The 17,755-nt window shown below is 42.0% G+C and overlaps 1 protein-coding gene across 1 annotated transcript in view; it reads right to left on the bottom strand.

The window, feature by feature from the left end:
• Nucleotides 1-12,637, bottom strand: part of DEUP1 (deuterosome assembly protein 1) — a 74,733-nt gene extending 62,096 nt beyond the window's left edge. Inside the window, exon 1 of the mRNA XM_045577583.1 lies at nucleotides 12,575-12,637. Within this exon, the coding sequence (XP_045433539.1) occupies nucleotides 12,575-12,603 (29 nt within the window). The 5' untranslated portion in view covers nucleotides 12,604-12,637. The remainder of the gene's footprint in view (nucleotides 1-12,574) is intronic.
• Nucleotides 12,638-17,755: the final 5,118 nt, after the last annotated feature.

The raw sequence follows: 17,755 nt of genomic DNA, 5'->3' as shown, positions 1-17,755 counted from the left end.
AAATTATGTGAATAGGAAGAAGTCTGAAAGCTAGAGGTTTTTTTTGTTTGTTTGTTTTGTTTTGTTTTGTTTAATCCTTACCTGAGGATATTTTTCCATTGACTTTATTAGAGATAATGGAAGGGAGAGAAGGGAGGGGAGGGAGGGAGGAAGAAAAAGAAACACTGATGTGGATGTGAGAGAGACACACTGACTGGTTGCCAGGGATCGAACTTAGAACCCATGTACATGCCCTTGACTGGGAATCTAACCCACATTGTATGGATCATGTCATAAATAAGCTTGCAATAAAAGTCAGCTAAATAATAAATAAATAAATAAATAAATAAATAAATAGCATTTTTAGAGCATACACATTCTAAGGAAAATTCTCATTATGAAACGTGGTTCCAGGTTCTTGCATGTGAATATCCATGTACCTGTGTATATTGTAACTTGAGGTCTGACAGCAGGCAGACTGGGACTTCATTTGTGCCTGTCAGGAGCAGAAGAGCAAGCCCAGTCAGGGCAGGGCCAGGTTCAAGGGCACTGCCTAGTTAAAGGGCCGCTGCTCCAGGAGGGGAACTTGGTGTGATCTGGTTAATGTCAGTTTGGAAGGAATCTGATCAGGCAAGTGTGGGCAAAGGAATGGAAGTCCTTAGACAATGGGGATACTATTAATAAGAGGTGGCTGTTTCTTGGATCTCTGAGGGTCTGCTGTGTTTGAAACAAAACCCTTGGTAATAACTACAATGGAGACTGAGAGCTGGTGAGAAGAGAGATTGCTGGGTGCTTCCAGGCCGGGCTCTCCTTCAGAGAAGCTGAAGCATAGCCCAGCCATCCAGAACACACATGTCCGTATTAGAAAAGCAAGTTATTTCGCATCATTCAATGCTGGTGATGGGCTTCTGATATATTTGTGTAGCTAGGCGGGAGAAGCAGGTGCAAAATGGCACTTCCTCCATTTGATTTCACCAAATCAAAACTTTAGGGTAATTAAGGATCATTCAGCATTTTGAAAATACTGAGAGGCCCAGTGAGGTCAAACTCACACATAAATTAGTGGCGGAGCCAGAACTAGATGGTAGGCAGCTGCTTCCCATCTTCAGACCCTTCCTGCATTCCACACAGGAAAAGACATGCTGTTTTTAATAAGAGCTTGCTTGAAATAGATAATGCAAATTAGCTCCATTGCAATAGGGTTAGAACAGGTATTAGAACCCAAAGAACTCAGAATTTCTGGAGTTGCTGTCTAAAATACCCAAAGTCAACCTGGACAAGGGATGTCCCTTTAATGTTTATTCAACAGCAGAGAGGTTTCAAACACAAAGTGCCAGCCTTAGCATTCTTGGGATAAGGCCCAAAGACTCTCAAGTTTTACTTAAAACCTAAAACCAATTTGAGGAAAGGAAGTACTATCGATAGTTCCTCTGTAAAAAACAACAGAACAAAAAGAATAGTTTTCATACCATTTTCTTTTTCATAACATGTATCAGCCTTTACTGTAAATACATTTTGCTTGTTTTTTTCTGCTAGTATATAGCTCTGAAAGGAAAGGTCTATATCAGTCTGTTTATCACAGTCTCACCAGAACTCAGCCCAGTGCCCCAGCACGCAACGGTTGCTCATTGCAAAAGGAACAAATGAGTTCTTTTCATCACTATCTTTTTAAAAAATATATATATATTTTATTGATTTTGTACAGAGAGGAAGGGAGAGAGATACAGAGTTAGAAACATCGATGAGAGAGAGTCATCGATCAGCTGCCTCTTGCACACCCCTATTGGGGATATGCCCTCACCCAAGGTACGTGCCCTTGACCGGAATCGAACCCGGGACCCTTCAGTCCCCAAGCCGACGCTCTATTCATTGAGCCAAACCGGTTTCGGCATCACTATCTTATTTTAAATATTTTAATTGATTTCAGAGAGGAAGGGAGAAGGAGAGATAGACATATCAATGATGAGTGAGAATCATTGACTGGCTGCCTCCTGCACGCCCCCTGGTGAGCCCACAACCAGGGAATGTGCCCAGACCAGGAATGGAACCTAGACTTCCTGGTTCATAGGCCAGTCCTTAGCCACTGAGCTACATCAGTGGCATGTAGAAACACAGCATGCTAATAGAACTAAGATATAGGTCCAAAGGAAAGTATGACATAATATAAGCTACTCAATTAATATTGTTGAATGAATGTTTTGTTCTCTGGTTAAGACTATGCTATGCAAAAGTTAGGATAGTACACTCTTGGGATGAAAGGACTTTTACAATTATCTAGTCCAACCACCCATGCAGTGTCTGCATTCCTTCTACAAATCTTTCTTCAGAGAATTGTCTATCATACCCCACCGATCAGATTTAGCAGGTCTAGGATAGAGCCCAAGATCTCGAGTGATTTTGGTGCATGTTAAAGTTTGTGATCTGTTTTGCAATAGCACAGCCAAAAGGTCATCCAGTCTAAGTCTGAATTCTTCCTTCAGCAGGTAACCACTGACTGAGATCGTATCTGGATGAGTTTTTAAAAGTTATTTCCTGTACTAAAGAACTCTTTCACCTACTGGTCCTAATTTGATACATCGGGACTATTCAATATAGTCAACCCGAGAGTGCTGGAATAACACAGTTATCAGTATGACGAGTAGAGTTCCCAGTGTATCTCCAGGTTCTGCTGCATCTCCTCTCTGCAGTGCTCCTTCATTAGAAGCTGAACATACAGACAATGGCCAGAGCACATGACAACAGACTCAGACCCATAATCTCTATAGTAACGGTCCTAGAATGGTCAGGACTTGGTCCGTGACTGACAGCTTCCTTAAATTTTTGGCCCCACTTCCAAATCAGGACCAGCTGGAGAAAGCCAAATATGCTCCCCAAATCAGTCATGTAAGATGCCCCCCTTCTAACATCCTGCCTCCAGGTTTTCTGTGCCAACAGCCTCCAATCGAAGCATACCTGAAGCCTTTTGTTCACCCTAGAGCTTTCCTGCTTTCCTGCCTGCCTTTGGGTCTCTGCCAAATGCAAGGGATGGTGGCTGACTCCCTTTCTTTAACAAGCTCTGAATTACTGGTAAACAGGTTCCACTTGTTCTCATTTGGGTGGTCTTTGTTTATTCCCTTCAATTGCCCAGAGAGATTTTTCCCCCCCTCTACACTCACTACCTAGCACACTGCCTGGAAAATACTACAATAGATGCTTAATATACATGAGTTAAACGGGTGAAACAATGAATAACTAGGGTAAGACTTTCAGACCCTTCATAACTCCCAGTGGCTCTCCTCTGAACATGTTCCTGTTTGTCGATTTCCTCCTTGAAATGTGTCACTCAGAGCTTTCTGTATGATCTGAGCATGATCTAATCAGCCTGAAGAGGGGCTCTCACACCCTTTGTTTTAGGTGCTATATACTTTTATTCAAGCAGATACAGATCAGTTTGAATTGGGGAGGGGAGAAGGGCAAAACATACTTTTCAAGGTGCTTTTATCCTTGTCTAAACACCTCATTTCTTTCCCACAGATGCTATGGGTGAAGCAGCCGAGTCACTGTCTTATGCTTGTTGTTATGGGGCGTGCACCAAGGGCAGGGCTTATATTCTCCTTATTAAAATTTACTTTGATAGTTTCAGCCTCTCAGTGTGGCTCTCATGACTGGTTCTTTAATGAAGCAAATATTCATTAAGTGGCTGCGGTCCACTGTGTGAGGAGCTGGGAAGACAGAGATACAAGATCAACTGCCTGTGGGTAGACACGTACAAGGCAGGCAGGAACAATCAGAGATGGATGAAGAGAAAGGGAATAAGAAGGCAGGTATTGAATTCAGACTTGGATGGTGGGCTATCACAGCAGCCTTCTTAAATGAGGTAACATCTGAGCTTACATTTTGAGATCCTGTTTCTGTCAGATTATTTCCACTATATCTCCCAGTTTGTGTCAGCTGCACAGTTGATAAACATTTCTTGTTTTATATATACACTAGAGGCCTGGTGCATGAAAATTCATGCACTGGGAGGTGGGGTGGGGGGGAGACACGAGGTTCCTCAGCCTGGCTTGTGCCCTCTTGCAGTCTGGGACTTCTCGGGTGTGTCCATCTACTAGCTTAGGCCCGCTCCCTAGGGGATTGGGCCTAACCTGGCAGTCAGACATCCCTCTGGCAGCCCGGCTTGTGGCTAAGCAGAGATCCCCTTGTGGGAGTGCACTGACCACCAGCAGGGCAGCTCCTGTGTTGAACATCTGCCCCCTGTGGTCAATGCACGTCCTAGTAACCAGTCATTCCCAGTTGTTCTGCTGTTAGGATTAATTTGCATATTACCATTTTATTATATTGGATGTGTTCTAGCACAATGTCATGAAGGAAGAGATGGAGGACAGAGTCTATGGCATTCCACTACCACGCCCTTTCAGTGACAGTAATTCACTGATTATGCTTTTTCTTATAATCAGATGCAAATCTTTACAATTCAAATAATTAACCTTATAATTCTACCTCCTCCTCATAAAAATGTCATGAAAAGCTTGCAACATATGATGCCAGAGCCCCAACCCAGCTCCTTCTGTGGGTTCCCTGGTGCACAGCATATGAGCCCTGTAAACCAACGTGGGTCTAGTGTGCTATGGACAGGTATGTGCGTACTATGTCCCAGTGGCCACTGCTTCCTCTCTGGGGGCTCATAAACCACTGATAATCTCTTCCAGAGTCTTAACTAAGATTCCTTTTTACATCAAACTCATTCTTGGGTCAAATTTAATATCTTCCTTAAACATTCAATTGTCCCATCTATTTGTATACCTACCTCTCCTCAGTTTTCAGAGATAATTAATAGCAGCAGCTGTCTTGGTAGCATCAATATTTGCTCCTAAATCTTAGTGAAATATAAAATAAAATACAAAGGGCTTAGTGTAGCCCCCTTCTCAGATCTGGGCACTAACATTACTTCTATTTTAATTTGTTCCTTTAGTCAAATGCTAACACTATGCTAATTATTTTCCTGCACTTCCTCTCATGGATCCTCACAACATCCTATCAAATACCTTATTATTCCAACTTTAGAATAGTTGATTGAGGAGTTAAAAAATAAAAGACACCCTCTGAATCTCTCAGCTCCGGAGACCGGGTGGATTATGTCTAATACATTATACTAAGACACACACACACCATGGCTCTTACTATTTTGGGGGTTTGTGTCTAACACGCTACACTAAGACAGACACACCACGGCCCTCACTATTCATTGGGTTTATCCTCGAGAGCAATTATCAAGAGAAGGACCCCGGGGTCAGGCCAGAGGTCTAAATGCCTTAAACCAGAGGAGAGGGGGCACACTGACACTTGTTAGCGTGATAACCAGTCTGGTGAGCCTAGAGTTGAAATATCACGATATCAAATTTGGAGACAAAGAGAGGGCAACATAGAAAGCTGATGATGTAAATGGAGATAGTAGCGGTGAGTATATGGGAAGGGGCAGGGGAATGGAATATGGAGAGAGGCATGCCTAGTGAACAGGCTGGAGTAAGGTGCATGGGCCTATGTGTCACACCAGCGTCTTGTAACATCATGGGCTTACATGCAGGTTCCTAAGGCAAGCCTTCGTCAGACAGGTCGCACTGGTGACCAGATAACCTGCTACTGAAACCAGGACAATTTTGAAATTGAAAAGGGCGCTTATAATAATTATGCCAGGAAAACAGGTGTAAACAGTGATTGTTCTGGGAAAACTGGGATGTAGGTCAGCCTATCCACCACCAAGCTGAAAGGAGAAGTGGATAAAAAAAGGTCGTTAAAAAATGTAAAAAGTGAATGCAGTTAGGGACATGAGAGAGGTCTGAGCAGAAATGGATCTTCAGCTCGGGAAAGAGAAGAGGAGGATTAAAGGACAAATGTGGCAGTGAGCAGAGAGGAAGGGGAGGGAGAGAGGAAAGAACGCAGAGAGTAAAGAGCAAGAGGAGATCATTTCATGGGACATGGAAGAGTCTAAGAAAATGAGTTTTCAAAAGGCTGATAAGGAATCATCTTAGGGCTTAACTTTTTCAAAACAGTTTAATGAAATTCATTCTAAAATGTTTGCACGTATATCTGTCTTAGTTACATTATTCTCCATTTGGCTATAAGTGTAGTTTAACTTTTCCTCGGTGGCTCACACACCCTGTGCTGCACATCAAATGCTGTATCACACCAGAGACAGGAACAGCCCAGAGGGAGAGACTCCAGGAGGAGTCCACAACCACTCCTGCAGACACATCTGTGATGTCAGCCTGCCCTTTAGTCACCTGTCTCCTGAAACAGTAGTGAAAGTTATTACTTTTTGACTTCTAGCTCATAGTTTCGTGGTTACCCTTGTTCATAATTAACTACAGAATTATAGCTAAAGTGGCTTTTCCTCAAACACTTTTCTTGTTGTCCAAAAAAGGTTATTTACTTCATGTTATTTACAACATTACAACTCCTATTTTTACTGCATATTTGAGATGGTGGCTCATAGTCAGCCCATTCTTCTCTCTCATTTGCAATAACCTTAATTTGGGGTGTGAAGGAGATAAAAATCCCACTTCCCCACAAAGCAAGCTTAAATGTACCTAGAAAGGCTTCATTCTAAAGCCTTACCATAATCATCAAAAGAAGACTTTTATAGAAATAAAATGCAATGTGATAGCTTCCAAGCCTCTATCAATATTTTATTATAATTCTAGACACATACAAATTTAAAAATTTCCTTTTTTATTTTCTGAAAAGAATGGAAGATCTGTTAAAACACCTGCATTACAGGTAAACTTTTTCTATAATAACTATCACATTCTAAGTAACATCTTGGTTCACAGATTGAATAAGGTGAGAAGACAGTGAAATATTAGCAGGCACTAACCTTCTTTCTTCAGGGTTATTTTTATAATTATCTAGAAGTGTAAGTAACTTCACTATCCTTGTAAACATATATCTGAAATATTTCACATCTATACTAATAAAAGGGTAATATGCTAATTAAATTGGGAGACCTTCCGGGAGACTTTCCTGGATGTCCTTCTAGAAAAGCCATGGTGGCAGGGTCCAGGCATAGGCGGTTAGGGGTGATCAATCTAAGACGGGAGGGCAGTTGGGGCAAGCTGGCAGGGGTTGGGGCAGTTTGGGGCAAGCAGGCCAGCAGGGGTGATTAGGCAGGCAGGCAGGTGAGCGGTTAGGAGCCAGTGGTCCCGGATTGTGAGAGGGATGTCCAACTGCCCTGTGGGATCAGGTCTAAACTAGTAGTCGGACATTCCTCAAGGGGTTCCAGATTGGAGAGGTTGCAGGCCAGGCTGAGGGACATCCCATCCCCATGCACAAATTTTGTGCATGGGGTCACTAGTTACTACATAAAAAGATATGATACAATTAATAACAAACAAATGTTTATTTACATGTGGATTAGGTTGGATTCTATAAGCCGATTGCTAGGACAACTAAGATTCCCTCTTTCCAAAAGGTTTATATGATGAGAGACTGCAATGTTAGTACATATAAGGATAGTCATTTCACCATTTTCTATTTAAAAATAGAGCCAGTTATTTCACTGGATCCTTACAGGGAAACATTAGGCAAACATTGACAAAATCTGTTCTTCCAATGCAAGAAAACTAAGAAATATACTGTTTCCCGGATAGTGGAAATTTCTAATGAAACTTCTGATGCCAGCTTGTTCTGATAACTTCCAAATCTGTACCTTATTCTTATCTCCTATGTGGCTAGTTGCCTACCCAACATTCATCCTTCTTTCCTTACTAATGGAGCTTAGATGTTATTCAGAGAGGAATTGTGTCCAGTTAAAACACAACTACATTTCTCAGTCTTCTATGGGCTCGGCCTGGCCATGGAACAAAATGTGGCCTGTGAAATATAATGGCAGTTGCTGTGAAGCTATTTAAAAGAGGGACACAGCAGTTGCTGTTAGTGTCCTACACATTCCTCTCACTCACCATTTCAAGGCACTCAACCTGATGTCTAGTGGACAGCTTAATTAGCTCCAAAGGAATCTTTCCCTTCCTTCCCTTCCCTCCCCTCCCTTCCTCCCTTTCTCCCTTCTCCCTCTCTCTCCTTCCTCACTTCCCAATCTCCCCCACTCCCTTCCTTCCTAGTTTCCTTTCTCCCTTTCAAAATCACTCATTGACTTTCTATAATAACTCAGCACTGTGCTAACATTTCAGAATCTACCTTCAAAGTTGGATTTTACCTTAGGTCCACTTGACCTTTTTTCTTCAGATATTAGAACTTGTAAAATTTGAATACTCTGAAGAGGAATATGTGTGGGTGGATGAGGATAAAATGTGGGAGAAGAAAAATGGGGTATAGTTTGGGACATTCAGAAAGCAAGAGAGCCAATCAAATTAAAAATAATTTTTAGTGTGCAAAAATATTACTACAATTTACTAAACTACCAATATATTGACTTACATTAGAATTATTTTATAAACTATAATTGAAATTGTATTTAACTTATAAAAATATAACCTATTATCAACTAATATACTTTAGAGTGGGAAATGACACTTTTAAGGTTAAGAAAGACACACACAGAAGAGTAGTGCTTTAAAGTATTTTTTCTGAATTTAGATGTAAGAAGTTATGCTTTAATATTCATCTGCTTTGGTTCTTTGAAAATATGACTTTCACAGCAGATAAAAAATTTGGCAGGTCATGTAACAGTCCCTAGATTTTTAGGAAAGATTTGATAAGATTCAATGAATGAGATCAATGGCTAAGATGTAAGTCACAGAATAAAAAGTAAATGATTCAGTAGAGAAAAATGGGACTTTTGGTTGACGATAGATGAATACACATTTCATTTCCTTCCAAAAATCCTTCTAAAATAAAGCAAGGGGGTATTTTCAACCTCTACAGTTATACCTACCAGGACAAACATAAAGGAGCTGAGAGTAGGGGTAGTCTAGAAACAACCCAAGTAGGTATTTCTGGAAATAGGGAGTAAATGCTGCAGCCCAACTTATATCATTCAATCAAAAGAATTTAGAAGAGTATTTTCTGGCTCTGATCAGCCTGAGACTGATCACGGAAGACACTAGACTGATGACCATACAGTAAAAACCCCAGGCAAAGCGCCCTGCCATGTATGTGGAGCTGCCTGTCAGCTTTCAACTCTATTGCCCCTTAAATAGGAACAAGCATCCAGGGACCACAGCCATTTGAAGAAAACCATTCACACAACTAGGTCAAATACAAACAGAAAGACATTTTTTTGAAGTAAATTATGCTAAAAAAAAAAAAAAAAGAAAACTTCAAGACATTTGTAATTAAGATACTGGAGTTATCAATACCAGGAAAAACAAAATGTACAAGAGATAAGAAATAAACACAGGGTACTATATGGCTCAGAGGTAAAGATCATGATGAGCTGGCCTCTGCTCAAACACTTCCTAACAAGTAATCTAAGGTGATCCTATTGTCTAAGAACCTTCATGTCAAGGATTCTAAGGTGAGTTCGATTTGTTCAGCGAAGTGGGTGCCCTAGGCACTAGAGATTGTGGAAGAAATATTCCAAGTGGGAAACATATTTTCTAACAGTTTCTTTCCCATTGAGAGGGAATCAGTCTTGTGGCAATGGAAAGTTTCAATTTATCTGGAAAATATATGCACAAAAACAAGAACATATTGATAACCCAAACTAAGTGACAGCGGAATGAATGGATTTCATCCACCTGTGCCACAGTCTGATACTCAGGTTCAGTCATTTTAGTGTGTCACTAAGTTTGATACACATCTCATGTCAGGATATCTCATATTTCTAGCAATTTCACATGTTCATTGTGTCCCAAAAATGTATACTCACTTTGAATAATTATTAATTCCAATGGGTTAAATCTGAAAAGAAAGTAGCATCAATTGAGCTATCAGCTGTGAAGTGTGTATACATTTTTTGGGGACACATTGTATTTCTGGAACACTTATATACTTACTAGAGGCTCAGTGCATGAAATTCGTGCATGGGGGGGGGGTCCCCCTCAGCCCAGCCTGCACTCTCTCCAATCCAGGACCCGAAGGATCAGGCCTAAACCGGCAGTAGGACATTTCTCTCATAATCTGGGACCACTGCTCATCTGCCTGCCTGCCTGATCGCCCCTAACTGCCCCCCTGCTGGCCTGGTTGCTCCCAACTGCTCCCTCCACTGGCCTAGTCACCCTTCACTGTCCCCCTCTGCTGACCCGGTCATCCCTGACTGCCCCCTTTCCCCCCCATGGGCCTGGTTACCCCACACAGCCTGTTCAGTCATCCGTTAGTTTGCGATGGTTGCTTAGGCTTTTATATAAATAGATACAACATAAAAAGGATCAATGTTATTTTTTTATTTGATAATGCTTGCCATGTATATTCAACACACAGAAATTAGCCTAATTAGTTTAATATTTCTGTTTTGTAAGGAAAGAAACCAAAAATTTTGAGGTGTTCCAGGACCCTTCTGGAATACCAGTTATTCCCAGGTCAAGACTCCATTTATATTATAATTTAAATTTTGCAAAAATTTTAAATTTTGAGACATTTTTCAAAAGCTATCAAAAAGTCTGAATGTGGTTCTTTTAAAAAGGCCAGTTATTCATTTATTCATTGTATAATTAGTTATGTTCTGGGTATATACTCTTAAAAACAAATAAAAAGGACAAACTTAAGTATGACTGTTTTTTATTAGAAGTTTAGATGGATTATTGTGGCACAAATACAAACACCTATAATTGGGAGAAATCATGATATAAATTAAAATCCAGGCCTGTGATAGCCCAGATGTCAGAGAATAACGATTCACCTGCATTATAAATGTTCTGTGTAAAAGCCACCACCTTAGGCCTTTGCACTTTCTGTTCCTATTGCCTGGAACTCTCTTTATCCAGATATAATCTCTGCTGAAATGGCACCTTGTTTGGCCACCCCATTTACACTCTCCTCTCCTCTCCTCTCCTCAGCTTCTTTTCTTTTCTTTGTGTCACTGTATGAAACATGTCTCTATCTCCCACTGTCTCTCCCACTGATGTGCAAGCCCCTTGGAGCAGTGCTTTCTGTTTTGTTCACTGCTATCTTCCTGGTGCCTCCACCAAGGACTGGCTGATAGTAGACTCTAGATAAATATTTCCTAAACAAAGGTTGCTCCACAAAACATTGCTGTGTATGGAGGTGACATGGTTTGATAAGTATGTAACAAATCCCTGAGGAGGGATTTTTGCCGTCGTGATCTCATTTCTTACATACTAGTATTCCTCAGTAGCATGTGAGACAGAGGCAAAGCCGACTTGGCTCTCCATGCTCTGGAGACCACGGTGGACCATGTCTGGTCTCATGGCTGCTGGGATGAGTGGAACGGTTCCTCATGGAAACGTCCAATAATGGTCATTCGCTTCCGGTTTGTAATTATGTTGTACCCAAACATACTCTATGGTTCCCTACTAAACTCTAAGTTCTTTAAGGTCTGTTTCTTGATGATCTTTGTATGGATCATAGTGCTCAATGTTGTGCCTGGCATACATTTCCTTAAGAAAGAATGAAGAGGAATTGCAGTGATGTGATATTTGGTACTCAGCCCATCAATCTTAGGTTCAGGACCATCAATCCGCATCTTAGTTCTCCAAGCATGAGTACTGTCATGATGGTGGGCCCAGAGAGAGAGATCAGGCAGTGAGAATGGCTGCTCTACCAGTCTTGGTCTGCTTATATCTGGACTTTACATGAAACAGAAATGCACTTCAATCTTCCTTAAACCACTGCATTTGGGGATTTCTTGGTTATAAGAGCTTATACTTTAACATGCCCAATTTCTTAGTTGTGAAATGACAATGATACCTAGTGGGACAGTAGGGGTATTCGGTAGGACATTCGCTGAAAAGTGATAGCAAGAATTATCCAGACTTGTGCAGCTTTCCTTTAGCCTGATGTCAAAGTCATGGTCTGAGCGGAGAACCTGAAAGTGAGATGCCTGAAGTGATTTGACTAGTGCAAAATCAGTCACAGTCAAGAGAGGCATGCTAGTACCTCCTTCTCCAACATACCTCATCCCCGCTCAGCTCCGGGGTCAGCCAGTGGCCAGTTAATGAAACAATAGACAGAGAAGCTTTGGTGGTGCTGGTGGCAGGGAAGGGGTGCGAATAAATATTTCTGAAAAGGATTTTTTTTTTTTTTATGATGGTGAATGTTATAGCAATTCTATTCCTGATCCCTAGGAAACTTTTGCTAAAATATCCAATCTTATTGCTGTTTTGAGGAGCTATGCTTCAGTGCTGAATTCAGCCTTAAGCGTGGAGGGTGGGACTCTTGGTACAGCAAGAAAGAGGCAAGCTGGCCGGGAACTGCTGCGCTGTGGAAACCCAAGAGTATATGGGGCCCGTGTACGCGGCCAAAACCCTGGAAAAACTCACCCAAAGTTGGGAAACGGTGATTTCCACTGCAGATCCAGGACTAAACTGGAGACTCAAAGTATAGATCCTTAAAATCACTTGCATTTCTCCCGCATCCTCCTCACCAAAAATAACTGGCATAGCCTTCTATTAATACTAAATTTTCAAAATTCACGCATCACCAGGACATTTTTGGCATAGCCAAGTACTAATTTATTAAACAGAAATTTCTCAGCACTTACCCCGCTGTATTAAGGGCTTGGTTCTCCATGTCGAGAAACTGCCTCTGGTTTATATTTCTCAGTATTTAACCTGTAAGGGGGAAAAATGGTCTAGATTCCTAAAATGATAACCGTTATTAACCTAGAAAACAAGAATTGCTTCTGGTAAACCATTTAATATGAGTTTTTCTGAATGTAGTGCTCTTGGTTCTACAGAATGTAGAAACGTGTGTGTGTGTGTGTGTGTGTGTGTGTGTCCATGCATTTGTGACACTGGCTCAGTGATGAGTGTAGATAAATGGGATACTCAATCAAAGTAGCATTTGCTACAGAACAGCTTGGTGCCAAGTCCATGAGATGAGTAAAATAGAATTCCCATTTTATTCCAGCTAAATGCTCTCAAACTTCCCTTCCTTGTGAATCCTCTAAAAGTTTGCCATTAGTTTTTATTTGTAAAAAATAAAAAAAAATATCAGTACATTTTTGATATGGCCCTTTCTGGGTTTTGTCTAGAGATTTAAAATAAAAAAGACGAAGAATTCCCTAAAATTAGGAATCTCACAATTCCTCAAAGACTCTGTAAGCACCTGCTCACCCTTGGGTGTTAGTATTTGCTCAACGTTTAAAAAAAAAAAAAAAAAAAAAAAAAAAAAAAAAAAAAAAGCTTTTTATTCCCAGCAACAACGTTTTCCTGAGGACAGATGGACAAAGTATTGAAAAGGACTTCAACTCCTCTGAGTTACCGAATACAAGTCCATTAAATAGCAAACAAGGTGTTACAAAGAGGAGGAAGATTCCTGGGCTCATGTCCCTCTCCAATCACAGGATTTAGATGAGCCCTGGACTGGGTGTGGAGCGGAGCGGTGCGGAAGGCCAGGTGAATAAGTTCATTTTGCAGGTCTCAAACCCTTTCCTTTAACAATCAGGGGAGCGGAGGCACAGAGAGGCCAGGTGACTTACCCAGGGCCACACAGCTAGAGCCTCCCCCTCCCCCGGAGAGAGAAGCGCAGCTGTGGATGCGCCAGGACCATCCCTGCAGCCCACTCCCTCCGCCCGCCGCGCGCCCCAGGCGCGCCCCCACCTCCTGCAGGACCGGCGCTGGGTTCGAGGCCACCCCCGGGGGCAGCTGGCCTGTTGGGGTTCCTGTCCCTCTGGGGCACGCCTGGCCGATGGGACCAGGGTCGGGGCGAGGCGAGCGGGAGGCCGGGGCGGGTTACCTGCGCTGCCCCGCGCTGCCGTGCTCTCGGACGGTCTGAGGCCGGGAGCAGGATCGCGGGGTCCCCGCACCCGCCCGGTCCCAGGTTCCCGCCACTGGCTCCGAGCTCCCGCCCCCGGGCCTCCCGCCGCGCGGTCTGGCCGTTGTGGCCTCACCCTCCGGGCCCTCGCCCGCCGCCGCGGGGCCACCGGTCGCCATGGGGACGCGACGCCGCAGTGGGGGATGGGGTGGGGGATGGGCGCGCCGCGGGAGGGGCGGCGGGAGCGGCTTGCGGGTGCTCCCCCCGCGGAAACCTCCTCCTGCCCCCAGTGTTTAGTCTGTGTCTGCTCCCTGAGACCACCTACTGCTCCTTCCCTATGTGGGGCCCCCTCTGCCCAGTCCGGTGCCGGCACCAGCAAGGGTCCCAGAAGTGTTTGCTGAATGAATGAAGGAAAGGAACAAAATGTACACAGCAGGGGTGGGGGAAGGGGATGGAATCTGCATCCAAGTGTCTAAAATCCCCCAGGCTCTCCTCCCTCTTAATCACATTGGAAATGGTTTGAAAAAGAAATAAACTTGGGGGCAAAAGGAACTGTCTTTTCTAGGCACCAGAGTGTCTTCCAGTTGGATTTCTTTTATCACAGCATCATTCACTGCACAGCTACTCTGGTCGCGATAGCAACAGCAGCTATACCTGCCTTTCCCATACAGCTGTACCCGCCTTTCCCATACAGCGGTACCCGCCTTTCCCATACAGCTGTACCTGCCTTTTCCCATACAGCTGTACCCGCCTTTCCCACACAGCTGTACCTGCCTTTTCCCATACAGCTGTACCCACCTTTCCCATACAGCTGTACCCGCCTTTCCCATACAGCTGTACCCGCCTTTCCCATACAGCTGTACCTGCCTTTCCCATACTAAGTACCTGCCTTTCCCATACAGCTGTACCTGCCTTTCCCATACAGCTGTACCTGCCTTTCCCATGCAGCGCATTGGGTCCTTAGAATAACCCTGCAAGTGAGACACCTTAGGAGAAGCGGACAGTCTTGCCACCCTCTCAGGGAGAAGGAAATAGCTCCTTAGTGGATGGAACACAGAGTGAGTAATTCTAAATTCTTTCCATTTCATCAAATTCCAAGAATAATTGATGACAGAAGCTCTGTCTCACAGTCCTTATTTTGAAGAAATGATAGGAAATAATATGTACGTGTGTGTTACATATTGAGCGACATTTTTAAGCACTTGAATTTTGTGTTTGGAAAAATATATGTTCCCACGATTTTTTCCCATTGATTTTCAAAGAGAATGGAAAGGAGGGGGGAAGAGAAAGAGAGTGTGAAAGGGAAAGAGAGAAACATAGATGTGAGAAAGACACATAGATGTGAGCCACCAGTGCTGGGGATGGAACTTGCAACCCAGGTATGTGCCCTTGACCAGAAATTGAACCTGAGACCCTTTAGTATGCAGGCCAGAACTGGAAAATATTCTTGCATCTATTTTAGGAATAGAAATCCTTCCCAATAATACAGTCAATTAATTTCTAATTCCTAAAATCTTCTACTTGCCCTCCATTTTCACAACGTTAACAATTTGCTACTTTAATATGACTATTGATTTAAAAGTAGTGCCAATCTCTTCAGGTTCCACCCAAAAAAAAAAAAAAATTGGCTGTTTCTTGACAAATGGAGTTTTATGGATGTGTAAAAGCAACTCAGGTTATTAGTTCTAAGTGTTTCATAGCTCTCATATTATAATTGAAAGAAGAGAGTGGTAATTTTATCTTAACTCAAAAACTTTCCATTATTCTGAAAACCTTAGTCTTAATCTTTTTTTTTAAATCCTCTCCTGAGAATATTTTTATCCATCGATTTTTTAAATATATTTATTTTTATTGATTTCAGAGAGGAAGGGAGAGAGACAGAGAAACATTAGTGATGAGGAAAATTATTATCAGCTGCCTCCTGCACACCCACACTGGGGACCAACCTGAAAACCAGAAATATGGCCTGACAGGGAATCGAACCATGATCTCCTGGTTCATAGGTCCAAGCTCAACCATTAAGCCACACTGGCTGGGCCTCTGTGTGGTTTTTGTTTTTTTTTTTTGAGTGTTTTTTTTTTTTTTTTTTTTGTGTGTGTGTGTGTGTGTGTGTGTGTGTGTGTTTGTGTGTGTGTGTATTTGAGAGAGAGAGGAAGGGAGGGAGAGAAATGGTAAGAGAGAGAGAGAGAGAGAGAGAAACTTCCACATGAGAGAGACACCTTTATGATTGCCTCCTGCAACTGCCCCGACAGTCTGTGGGCCAACATTTTAACCACTGAGCAAAACCAGCTAGGGTCGTAATCTTCTTTGTTCTTATCTAAACTGAATGGGTCAATTATTTATTCTGACCGGAGGAAGGCAAAATGGAACTAGGAACAAAACGTAATGAAGTTTCAGGATGCCCTGTATCACTCACGTTGCTTAGCTCTTTTTCATTGGTAAGGTCACACTTTCATGTTCATTAGTTCCTCAGATGCCCAGAAGTACCATGTGACACTAGTGTAACAGGTGTTATAGCTTCTTTTAAGCAGATCAGCAATCTAAGGTTAGAGAGAATAAAGGATTTTTTCAGAGACAACACATCTAGCTCAAGTGCAGCTAAGAACCAAAATCATCTTACTCTAAGTCTAGTGCTTTTCAAATGACCAAAAATTTCATGTTGAGGAGGTTTCTTTAGCAATCAGAATCTTGCAGAGGTAACTACAGATGTATTTAAAAGCCATGTTTTCACAAAAAAAGAATGGGTGTGGTCAGGGTTTGCAAAGCATAAGTATGTGAGAGAACACATACTGTGATGAGTTTAAGAAAATTTAAATATAGAGCATAACCCCACCTCCCCTTCAATGTAATAGAAATAAAGGCTTTAATTTCAGGTTGAAACTTAAAGCCTGCCTATATCCCCACCCTGGAAGTAACTACAAAGAGGAATTTACCCTGAAATGCACCTATTATTAGATCTCTTCAGGAGAAACTAATGAAGAAAGCAGGAAGTCCCTGAGTATAAAGGAGAGGAAGAGTGTGACCAGGGTGCTGGTGAGAGCTCAGTCCTGAGAGAGAAATGGAGGACACAGTAAAGTCAGAATAAGACATAAAATATAATCAGAAATGACCAAAAGAAAGTATATGAGACATATATGGCCGAGGAATGAGGAAAACCAGCAGAAACAATTCTCTGGCAAAATATTGGAATCAGACAAAGATTATAAAAAATATTACTAGTAAGTTTATAGAACAATAAAAGACAAGATTGAAAAAAAATCTGCAGGGAGCACTAAATATAAAAAAATAAGCTGGCATTGCCTGACTGATGTGGCTCAGGTAGTTGAGTTTTGTCCCCTGCACCAGGAGACCACCTGTTCAGATTCCCAGTCAAGGCACAGACCCTGAGTTGCAGGTTGATGCCCAGTTGAGGATGTGCAGGAGGCAACTGATCAATCTCTCATTGATGTTTCTTTCTCTCCCTCTCTCCTCCTCTCTCTGAAATCAACTATAAATGTTTAGAAAAATAACCTAGCATATTTGAAAAGGAACCAATGGAAATTCTAAGACTAAAAAAATTTAATTACTGCCTCAGCCGATTTGGTTCAGTGGATAGAACATTTACCTGATGACTAAAAGGTCCCAGGTTTGATCCGGTCAAGTTGGGGGCACAATCCCCATTGGGGAGTGTGCAGGAGGCAGCCAATCAATGATTCTCTCTCATCATTGATGCTTCTATATCTCTCTACCTCTTCCTTTCTCTCTGAAATTAATATATTAAATTAAAAATATATTAAATTAAAATATTAATTTATTAATAATCAAAATTAAAACACAATAGGGTATGTATAACATTAGACTTGATACAGGTACAGAGAGAAATTGTGAACTGGAAAACAGATTAAAAGAAAGTTTCCAGAGTATAGGAAAAGACAAAATAATGACAATATTTTAATATGAAGGATTTGCAATATTATTACTAGTTAAT

The sequence above is a fragment of the Pipistrellus kuhlii genome, unplaced genomic scaffold (genome assembly GCF_014108245.1).
Source record: "Pipistrellus kuhlii isolate mPipKuh1 unplaced genomic scaffold, mPipKuh1.p scaffold_m20_p_9, whole genome shotgun sequence".
Taxonomy (NCBI): domain Eukaryota; kingdom Metazoa; phylum Chordata; class Mammalia; order Chiroptera; family Vespertilionidae; genus Pipistrellus; species Pipistrellus kuhlii.
The sequence above is the reverse complement of the archived record's forward strand: the minus strand, read 5'-3'. Positions and strand labels throughout refer to the sequence as shown.